This window comes from Bos javanicus, chromosome 22 (genome assembly GCF_032452875.1).
Source record: "Bos javanicus breed banteng chromosome 22, ARS-OSU_banteng_1.0, whole genome shotgun sequence".
Lineage (NCBI taxonomy): Eukaryota > Metazoa > Chordata > Mammalia > Artiodactyla > Bovidae > Bos > Bos javanicus.
The window spans coordinates 51,289,473-51,300,293 of NC_083889.1; the positions used below are offsets into that span (position 1 = coordinate 51,289,473).

At 60.1% G+C, this 10,821-nt stretch overlaps 1 protein-coding gene across 2 annotated transcripts in view; it reads left to right on the forward strand.

Annotated features, from left to right (window-relative positions):
• Positions 1–10,771, forward strand: part of CELSR3 (cadherin EGF LAG seven-pass G-type receptor 3) — a 28,629-nt gene extending 17,858 nt beyond the window's left edge. For both annotated transcript variants that reach the window (XM_061396904.1, XM_061396905.1), the window contains 14 exons: positions 555–722; positions 948–1,074; positions 1,163–1,369; positions 1,567–1,741; positions 1,967–2,079; positions 3,038–3,117; positions 3,633–3,756; positions 4,166–4,282; positions 4,388–4,536; positions 4,784–4,899; positions 5,192–5,350; positions 5,872–6,072; positions 6,883–7,771; positions 8,979–10,771. In XM_061396904.1, coding sequence (XP_061252888.1) covers positions 555–722; positions 948–1,074; positions 1,163–1,369; positions 1,567–1,741; positions 1,967–2,079; positions 3,038–3,117; positions 3,633–3,756; positions 4,166–4,282; positions 4,388–4,536; positions 4,784–4,899; positions 5,192–5,350; positions 5,872–6,072; positions 6,883–7,771; positions 8,979–9,006 — 2,653 coding nt within the window. In that variant the 3' untranslated portion in view covers positions 9,007–10,771. The remainder of the gene's footprint in view (positions 1–554; positions 723–947; positions 1,075–1,162; positions 1,370–1,566; positions 1,742–1,966; positions 2,080–3,037; positions 3,118–3,632; positions 3,757–4,165; positions 4,283–4,387; positions 4,537–4,783; positions 4,900–5,191; positions 5,351–5,871; positions 6,073–6,882; positions 7,772–8,978) is intronic.
• Positions 10,772–10,821: the final 50 nt, after the last annotated feature.

The window sequence follows — 10,821 nt, forward strand, 5'->3', positions numbered from 1 at the left end:
AGAGTTACCCCCAGGCCTCTCAACCCTGGGCTGCCTGCTCGCTCTGACCCAGCTTAGAACCGCCCCCCACTTATGGTGGACAGACAAGCAGGTTCACCATCATCCAGAGACGCGCCTGGCCACACTCCTGCTCTGCGAGTCTCATCCGTGCCGGGCTCCGCCATGTCAGTGTGTCTGGGGGACTAGATAGACACAGAGCCACAGCTGGGCCAGTCACATAAAGGATACAGGAGCCAGCCAGACAGGCAGACTGGCCTATGGAGATGGGCTGACCGAAGGGGGCCAGCCGGGGGCATGCAGGGAGACACAAAGTCTACAGCTGCTTAGGCTGCAGGCTCCAATGTGAGCAATGGATCCAAAGCCCCTCAGCTGTAATTCTGCAGAACCAGGCCATGGACTCCTGGTGTTGAGGCCACTCAGTGGAGGCTGAAGGAGTTCTCAGAAACAACACCCAGCCCAGGGTGCCCCAAGCTCTGGGCAAGGGAAGACAGGGAGGTGGGCAGTCAGCTTGGGAAGGCTGGCGGCATCCAAGCTCAGGTGGGGTGTCTCCTCAGGGTTCCCCAGAACCCAGTTATGAACTCCCCGGTGGTCAGTGTGGCTGTGTTCCACGGACGCAACTTCCTACGAGGTGTCCTGGAGTCCCCGATCAGCCTGGAGTTCCGCCTGCTACAGACAGCGAATCGCAGCAAGGCCATCTGCGTGCAGTGGGACCCGCCTGGCCCGTGAGGACCTCCACTCTGGAAACCCTTGGTCCCCCTGGTAGCCCCTGGGAGGCCCAGCCTGCCCCTGGGGCCCCCACCCATGCCCCTGTGCACCCAGACCCATGAGGAATGCGGCTCCCGAACTCCAGGCGCCCGCGGCCCCTCCCAGTGCCTCTCATAAACCCCTGCCTGGTGACGGGGCTCTCCCCCGAGGGGATGGTCGGTCTGACTGCGCTGTGGCCACAGGGCGGACCAGCACGGCTTGTGGACTGCACGGGACTGTGAGCTGGTGCACAGGAACGGGTCCCACGCACGGTGTCGCTGCAGCCGGACGGGCACCTTCGGGGTCCTCATGGATGCCTCCCCCCGTGAGGTGGGGCTGGGTTCGGGGAGCTGAGGGAGTGGGAGGCTCAAAGGGCAGGGGTGCCTGACCGTCCCTGCGACCCTCCCTGTCCCCGCAGCGGCTGGAGGGTGACCTGGAGCTTCTGGCGGTGTTCACCCACGTGGTCATGGCAGTGTCCGTGGCTGCGCTGCTGCTGACCACGGCTGTCCTGCTGAGCCTGCGCAGCCTCAAGTCCAACATGCGGGGGATCCATGCCAACATGGCTGCCGCCCTGGGGGTGGCTGAGCTCCTGTTCCTGCTGGGGATCCACAGGACCCAAAACCAGGTGCAGGGGCCAGGTTGGGGGACCCGTGTGCTGCTGACCTCATATGGCCCAGGAAGGTGGAGGGCGCCAGAGTGCATGGTCAGAGGTCAGGGGTGCTCAGTCACTTTGGGGCGGGATGCTGGGGTAGGGTGCGGTGGTTGGGGGTTCAGAGGCGGAGTGAGGCGGAGAGGTCCTGACGTCCCCCCGACCCCCACCAGCTGCTGTGCACCGCGGTCGCCATCCTCCTGCACTACTTCTTCCTGGGCACCTTTGCGTGGCTCCTCGTGCAGGGGCTGCACCTCTACCGCATGCAGGTGGAGCCCCGCAATGTGGACCGCGGCGCCATGCGCTTCTACCACGCCCTGGGCTGGGGCGTGCCTGCCGTGCTGCTGGGTGAGGGCCTTGCTCCCTGGCCTGTCCAGGCCTGTGACCCCTGACCTCCATCCATCACGTGGGCTGACCCCTGCCCCTGATCGTGACCCTAGCCTCAGCCCCCTGTGCCACTTGTTCAGGGAGGAGCCTGCCCTGCCCCCACCCCAGCTTCTCCCCGGGTACATGAGAGGGTTGGTCGGCAGCTCTGGAACACACCCCCTCCATCCTGTCCCTTCTCCTCTGTAGGCCTGGCCGTTGGCCTGGATCCCGAGGGCTACGGGAACCCTGACTTCTGCTGGATCTCCATCCACGACCCCCTCATCTGGAGCTTCGCTGGCCCTGTCATCCTTGTGCTCGTGGTGAGTACCCTCTACTCAGTCCCACCTTGTGCTCCCCTCAGTGGGATGGGATAGGAGGTGGCCCTGCAGCCAGTGTGGTGGTATCGGCCGAGGGGTGCCAGGTGGCAGTCTGCAGGCTTCCTGGGCTCAGCCTCCTTTTCTGTTCCTGCCCAGCTGGCATGGAGATGGCAGATGTGGGGTCACAAACTCGGCTGCTCTCCCTACCTGTCTATCTCTCCATCTCTATTTTTCCATCCCTCTCTGCTTCCCTTTGATGGACTTCCCTTGTTGGACTTTGCCAACAAAGGTCTGTCTAGTCATGGCTATGGTTTTTCCAGTAGTCATGTATGGATGTGAGAGTTGGACTATAAAGAAAGCTGAGCATGGAAGAATGGATGCTTTTGAACTGTGGTGTTGGAGAAGACTCTTGAGAATTCCTTGGACTGCAAGGAGATCCAACCAGTCCATCCTAAAGGAGATCAGTCCTGGGTGTTCATTGGAAGGACTGATGCTGAAGCTGAAACTCCAATACTTTGGCCACCTGATGTGAAGAGCTGACTCATTTGAAAAGACCCTGATGCTAGGAACGATTGAAGGTGGGAGGAGAAGGGGATGACAGAGGATGAGATGGCTGGATGGCATCACCGTCTCAATGGACCTGAGTTTGAGTAAACTCCAGGAGTTGGTGATGGACAAGGGGGCCTGGCGTGCTGCAGTCCATGGGGTTGCAAAGAGTTAGACATGACTGAGTGACTGAACTAAACTGTTTCCCTATCTCTGACTTTTTCCATGATTCTAAGCTCCTCTGTTTCTCCTTGGTTATTATGTGTGTGTCTGTATATCTGTGTATATTTCTCATGGGTTCTGCCTCTCTGTCTATGAGTCTCAGTGTCTTCTGTCCCTGTCTCTCTGTTTGTCTCTCACTCTCTCTGTCTCTCTCTGCCCTGCTCCTGATCCACATGTCTGGCTGTGGGTCCAGATGAATGGGACCATGTTTCTCCTCGCGGCCCGCACATCCTGCTCCACTGGGCAGAGGGAGGCCAAGAAGACCTCTGTGCTGTGAGTTAGCTTGTTGGGGGAGTGGGGGATTTTCAGAATGGCAGCCCTCTCCTGGGTGGGGTTGGGGGGCTTCCTGGAGGACCCCTGGTTCAGGCTGGGCTCCAGATTCTGGGTAGGGGGATGAAGTCACCCTTCATCCCCTAGCCAGCCGTCCCTCTCTGGTACCCTTGACTTACTTTGGCCCCACACATCTGTCTCCACCCTGCTGTCTCTCCAGTCTCCCAATGCCTGGATGGCTCACTTTGCCCTTTGCCTTGTGTGTTTCCATGTGCCTTCCATGCTTTCTCTCATGCCCCGCCTCCCAATTCCAGTCGGCTTTCCCCATGTCCCCTCGCGGCTCCCTGAGTACTCTCCTGGTTCCGCCTGTGACCTCCAGACTCCCCTAGTGCCCTCCTGAGACCCCCACATTTCCTTGTGAGTTCCTTTCCCTTCACATCCCCGTGTGTCCTCCCATGTCCCCCACTCGAGCCCTGCGTGACCCTCACGTGTCCTGTCCTTTCATGTTGCCGAGGCAGGACCCTTCGCAGCTCCTTTCTGCTCCTTCTACTGATCAGTGCCTCCTGGCTCTTTGGCCTTCTCGCGGTCAACCACAGCATCCTGGCCTTCCACTACCTCCACGCTGGACTCTGTGGGCTCCAGGTAACCCTGACACCGCCCCCCTGACTCTGGACCAGATGGGGCTTCGGTAGGGTGGGGCCTGGGGCCTTAACCCCAGGCCTGGAGCTGATGCCCACCCGATGATTGACAGCTGACGGCTGCTGAGCCTGGACTGGCCTTCATCAGTGCTGAGGCTCCTGGCTGCTTGCTGGTCCACAATGACCTTCACTGACTCCAGTCACTCATGACTTCTCACTACTTCTGTTGCCTTTCCCTCATTCCCTTACTGGGTCCCCCTGGGGCCTCCGCACAGCCTCACTCTCATCTGCAATGACTGATCCCACTTGCTGACCCTCATTGACTTCCACTGGCCCTAGCTGACCCCCTCACAGCCCTGCTCTGACCTCTCATGGCCCTCACTGTCTCCTCTCTGATCCTCGCTGACCCTCAGGGCTTGGTGGTATTGCTGCTCTTCTGTGTCCTGAACTCAGACACCCGGGCTGCCTGGACACCAGCCTGTCTGGGCAGGAAGGCAGCGCCCGAGGAGGCCAGGCCGGCGCCTGGGACGGTGAGGGGCCCTCTGGGCAGAGGAGTTGGGGTAGGGAGCCTGGGAGGCCAGCGTTGGAGGCTTCCCCAGGGCTGGCTCACGTGCCTGTCCCCTCCACCACCCCAGGGGCCTGGCGCCTACAACAACACGGCCCTCTTTGAGGAGAGCGGCCTCATCCGCATCACTCTCGGTGCCTCCACTGTCTCCTCGGTGAGCAGTGCCCGGTCCGGCCGGACCCAGGACCAAGACAGCCAGCGGGGCCGCAGCTACCTCAGGTGAGGGCAGGGCCGCCTCGTGAGGGGGCATACGGCCCGGGGCTGGCATTACCGGGTCCTTGGGCTGGCTCCACCCGTCTTGGCCATCTGTGCCTCTGCTCTGCTGCCTCTGCCCCAGTGTCTTCTGCCACACACCCAGGGGTACCTTCAGAGCCATACCGTGTGCGGCTGGCTGGGTACCCACAGGTGCCCTACTTCCAAAACACCCCGTCACATCCCTCTTTGATGGGGGCTCCTGCGTTTCTAGGGACAACGTCCTGGTTCGACATGGCTCGGCTGCTGACCACACTGACCATGGCCTCCAGGCTCACGCTGGCCCCACTGACCTGGACGTGGCCATGTTCCATCGAGATGCTGGTGGAGGTGGGGGCCCGGGCCAGGGAGGAGGGACTCAGAGGGTCTTTCCCCCGTTCCCCTTTCTTCTGCCCCCAGGTGGGAGCAGCACCTGACAGGGCTGGGGCAAGCTCCCCTAAGGTCGCAGCTCCAGGAAGCACCTACCCAGACAGCCCCAATTCTCCTGGCCATGACCCAGCCCTCCTGTTCCTGCCTCCTACTCCAAGCTTGCCCCGAGTTCCCAGAGCCTCCCTCAAGACCCCCACGGCCCTCACCTCCCCTGGCCACTGCCGTGTGTTCCTCCTGACCTTCCCCACTCCAGGCGCAGACTCCGACTCTGACAGTGACCTGTCGTTGGAGGAGGAGAGAAGTCTGTCCATCCCATCCTCAGAAAGTGAGGACAATGGCCGGACACGGGGCCGTTTCCAGCGTCCACTCCGCCGGGCAGCCCAGAGCGAGAGGCTCCTTACCCACCCCAAAGGTAATAGGACCCCTCTGACCCCATGGGTGACCAAGAGATACCCCATATTCTACTTGGGTGTGAACCCAGGAGCCCCGCTAGCCCCTGAAGATTCCTGGGACTGACTTTGGGGTCATCGTGGGGTGCCCCCACACCTCTCCCCATCCAGCCTCTCACCAGAGCTCTGCTGGCTAGAGACCCAGAAGGGGCCCAGGCAACAGATGAGCAAGGTCAGGGACATTACAGGGTGATGTGCCATCCCTCCTCTTCCCTGAGGGGTGAGGTTCAGCCTGGTCTTCCTGACCCCTCAGTCATCAGGTTTCCCCACCGCCAGTCTCTGTCTGTCTCAAGTCAAGAGTAGGGGGAGCTTATCAGTCCCTGGATGGTTCCATGGATCTCCGAGAGACACCCTCCTATTCCTACTGCTGCTGCATCAGCGAAGCCCAGATCTCAGGCATCATTAGGGTTAGGGGGCCACGGAGTCCGGATCGTGGGGTTGCCAGACCCTGCGGTGACTCTTGTAATCGACCCTGGCTCCGCAGACGTGGACGGCAATGACCTCCTGTCCTACTGGCCAGCCCTGGGGGAGTGCGAGGCTGCTCCCTGTGCTCTGCAGACCTGGGGCTCTGAAAGGCGCCTGGGGCTGGACACCAGCAAGGACGCAGCCAACAACAACCAGCCCGACCTGGCCCTGACCAGTGGCGATGAAACCTCCTTGGGTGGGGCCCAGCGCCAGAGAAAAGGTATGGAGCCCTCGGGGTTTCCCTGGGGGTCCAGTGGTTAAGGCTTCGCCTTCCAATGCAGGGAGTGTGCGGGTTCGATCCCTGGTTGGGGGAGCTAAGATCCTACATGCCCCGGCCGAAACCAAAACAGAACAAAAGACTGACTTTAGCCTGTGCTCCAGGGACCCTGGGAAGTGGCCAAGCCCTGAGCCAGCGGATTTCATCCTCTTAATCCAAACAGCCTCACAGGGACCCTGAGGACTTATCTCCCTTGTGTGGGGGGTTCTGCTCCTCTATGCTGCTTCACGGTCCCACAGGACAGCCCCACTCTGGCCTGAGACTTGCTTGCCCCACAGAGACCCCAGGGGCCACTCTTGCCTTAACTCATGGGATTCCTCCCTGTCCCCCTGGAAGGTTTCTTCCCCTGGTCGTGCTTTCCAGGGGTCCCAAGGGGTTGTCCTTGTCCCAGCTCAAGGGGGTCTCTGCCTCTACTCCTGCGTCACCCCAGGGACTGCTCCTGCCCCAACTCTGGGATCCCTGCCCTTTGACCCTGACCTGGGGGCTGCTCCTCCTCTGATCTTGGGGGATGATTTGTCCCTACCCCCACAGCAAGGGGACCACTTCTCTCCTGAGACCGTGGATTACTGCCACCTCACTCTTACCCCTGTCCTGCAACCTCTCTGTGATTCCCAGGAGCGGCCTCTGTACCCTTTCCCCAAATGGTTTCTGCCCCCAAGTCTGTGTCCCAGGGATCCCAGACGCTGCTACATCCCTAGCCCCAGGGGAGTTCCTGGCCCTCAACACACTGTCCCCCGCGTGTTCCTCCTGCAGGCATCTTGAAGAACCGGTTGCAGTACCCGCTGGTGCCACAGACCCGAGGCGCCCCTGAATTGTCCTGGTGCCGTGCTGCCACCTTGGGCCACCGTGCAGTGCCGGCTGCCTCCTACGGTCGCATCTGTGCCGGTGGGGGCACCGGCAGCCTATCGCAGCCCGCCAGCCGCTACTCTTCCCGAGAACAGCTGGATTTGCTCCTGCGGCGGCAGCTGAGCCGTGAGCGGCTGGAGGAGGCCCCCGCCCCGGTCCTGCGTCCCCTGAGCCGGCCGGGTTCCCAGGAATGCCTGGACGCTGTGCCAGGCCGCCCGGAGCCCAGGGATCGGGGAAGCACCCTACCACGGCGGCAGCCACCCAGGGACCACCCTGGTGCCACGGCGGGCCGCTTCGGGTCACGGGATGCGCTGGACCGAGGGGCACCCTGCGAGTGGCTGCGCACGTTGCCCCCGCCCCGTGGTGCCCGGGACCTTGACCCACAGCCCCCGCCTCTGCCCCTGTCTCCCCAGCGGCAACTCTCAAGGGACCCCCTCTTGCCATCCCGGCCCCTGGACTCTCTGTCCAAGCGATCGAACTCAGGGGAGCCGCTGGACCACGCGCCTAGCCGGCACCCCTCACGAGAAGGCCTTGGGCCACCCCCGCAGCTGCTCAGAGTCCGGGAAGCGCCCGCCAGTGGCCCTAGCCACGGACCCTCCACAGAGCAGCTAGACATCCTCTCCTCCATCCTTGCCTCATTCACCTCCTCGGCTCTCTCCTCCTCCGTGCAGTCCTCAGGCACACCCTCGGGCCCTCACACCACCCCCACCCCTTCTGCCACTGCCTCTGCGCTCGGACCCTCCACGCCACGCTCCGCCACCTCCCACAGCATCTCGGAGCTGTCTCCCGACTCAGAGTAAGTGGCATCCAGCCACCTGCTCACACCCCTGTCAGTTTAGGGCAATCTCCTATGCACCCTGCCCTATATTCCCCCACCAGATGGGGTGGGGTTTGGCAGAGAGCGTGGGCTGCCCTGGGCTCGGTGCAGCCAGGGAGCCACGGGCAGAGGGCAGAAGTCTGGCAGTGAGCGGGGTGATAAGCAGGAATGGGTGGCTATGTGACCTGGGCCTGCACCTCCTGGATGCAGGAGGTGAGTCAGGTACCTTCCGAAGGGCTTGAGCTCCTGGAGGGGGAGGGCAGGAGGTAGCCTGGAACATGGAAGGGGAAGGGAGGAGTCTCTGCTTGGGAACTTTGCTTAGGGTGGAGTGTGGATAAGGAGAAGTCAGACGTAGGGGCAGGCTTGGAACTTCAGTTTGAGAGTAAATCATTCAGTCTCTTGCTCACTCAGTCGATATGCAGCTCCTCCTACCTGGAGGCACTGTGGGGTGGGCCACACAGGAACTGAGCTGGGACTTGGTGCATCTCGGGCATTTGTGGGGTAGAGGATTAAACTGGGTACAGGAGTCAGAGAGGGAGTGGGGAGGAGCCAGAAAGGACCAGGCCTCGGAAGCCGAAAGTGGAGCTGAGTTTTGAGGAGGAGGAACAACTAGGCCAGGTTCTGTGGAGGTCCATAGGGTGACAAAAGCCTTCGGAGGGAAGGAGACCCTGGGATTGGGGAAGGAGACCATCAGAACCTGAGCAGAGATCGGGGGGGAAGACAGGAAGGAGAGGGTGCAGGAGGAGGTCTGAGGTGCCCAAAGCTCTGGAAGGGGGTGGGGTGAGGATGAGGGAGCTGGGAGCACCCCCTGGGCCCTCCTGCAGCCTAGCCTTGGGGTCTGACTGTTGGGGAGGGCTGGGAGGACTGAGCAGGGGTTCAGGCTCTGGACTCACACTTGACCTCTCTGAACCTGTTTCATCATCTGCAAAATAGGCCTGTGGTAGCAAACTTGTTGAGGTGCGGAGATTAGGGAGATTTTTTTTGGGTCAGGTGTTTAACAGAACCTGTACATAGTAGGTGCTCACTCAGTGCTTAGAGAAAAGACATAGGTGGCAGCCAAAGGCCCTGGCTGGGGAGTCTGAGAGGCGAAGGTGATGGGGGAGGCAGCCCGGGTCAGGAATGGTGGGGTGTCCAGGGGGACCTGACTCTCAGCAACCGCCTTCCATCTCCACATTCAACTCCGCAGAGTTCCCAGAAGTGAAGGTCACTCCTGAGGAGCGGCTGAGCAGAAGAGGACCAGCGGGGAGCAATGGAGGATCTGGGCTAACAAAAGTGACTCCGGACTCGGGACTCAGCCTCCCACAGCCCCGCCCCCAGCTCTCCCTTTTGCTGCAGCACTGACTGTCCATGCTCGTCTGTGAGCGTGTGCAAGTGTGTAACAGGCGCGGGGAGTGAGGGAGCCGGGGAAGGACTTTTATACATTTTGTACCTTTGTAACCAGAGAGATATGCTTATGTTATTTTTCAGCTTTTCTGTCTCCCGGGGTTCTGAGGCTAGGCTGGGCTGGGAGGGGGAGGGGGACAGAGGGGAAAGAGGTACAGAGTTTGGGCCCATTTGGGTCCCTGGCAAATTATTGGCTCTTTCCTCTCATCTTAACGGGGAGGATTCAGACAGGAGGGGTAAATGCACCCCCACCCCCCATTCCCTGGTTGATCTGCATACTGTCGGGGCCCCAAGTGCAGAATTAATCTTTGCTTTTGCTTGGATGTCCCACAGGGCACACTTTGGGGACTCGGGGAGGGGGGGTTGGTCTTGAAAACGGGTCCTCTGACCTCCTCACAGGGGCTCGCTCATGCTGCCCCTCCCCGTGGATGTGTGTGTTTATTATGCGGAGTCCCCGCCACTTACTGCCTTATGTCCCAGGACTGATGCTGTGGGGCGCTGGTGGATGAGCAGATGTCATGTTTACAGATCTAGGCTTCCCTTCTCCCACGGGGAGGGGCTCAGGCCTCTATTCAGACATTCCTTCAGAGGGTGGATGGAGTCCTCGCAACCCCTGCCCCTGCCGCGTACAAATGTCGTGGTGCCATTTGGTTCCCTGACACTGCCCCCTGCTAGAATTTATTCTGAAGGGTGATGTCGGAGGGGGAGAAAAGGGAGCAAAAACAAGGGAATTAAAGACTCAGAATGTAGGTGCCACTGCCTCCCATGTTTACAGGAGCCTCCCTGGCCCCAGGCACCCGGGCTGCAGGAAGTGACTCAGTTCCATCACTCCTTGATTCCCTTGTAAAGGGAAAAACGACTGTTAGGACCCAGTTCACAAACTCTCACTTTTTTTACTTCCTCTCCTGTCCAGAACTGGGGGCTTTGACATTTTGTTACTTTGTTTACAGGTCAAGAGTTTAAAACAGTTTTTACACTTTGTTTACAGTTTAAAACTTTGTGAACTTTTACACTTTGTTTACAGTTGAGAATGTTTTGTTTGTTTTTTTCCCCCCTTTGTTTACAAGTGAAAGGTAGAGAAAGTGGGAGAGGGGCTTGGAGGACCCACCTGTGAGGACCCTGAACCTGGCCATCTTGAGGGCTTTCTAACCCCCTAGTCGTCTCAGGCCAAAGGTCAGCCCTGAGTCCCCTGTTGAACAGCAGGCCCAGAAGGCCCAGTGGTAAGTGTAGGCATCTTCTTACCACTAGGAACTGCAGCCGTGCAGGGCTGTGGAAGGTCTGTGCAGATACCCACCTCCTTCACGCATACTCTTGGGAGGCAGTTTTTAAGGAGATTAAAAGTTCTACTTTACTGACTGGTGCCAAATCCCGCCAGCCAGGACCCCAGCTCTCCTTACCCAGAGTGACCCCAGCCCTTGAAGGGTTGAAGGGTCTGCTGTGGGGAGAGGGGGTTGTCCTTGCTATGTCCTAGGTTCTGTAGCTGCCCCTCTCTGGGAGGGGGAGTCCCCCCTCCAGCCCAGTGGCTCCTTTTCCTGTCTGTGTAAATTGTTCCGTGAAGCCGCGCTCTGTTTTGGGAATAAACTTCTATAGAAAATGGTTATTGCCTTATTCTCTTTGGGGATGGGGGATGGGGTAGGAGGGTGGCT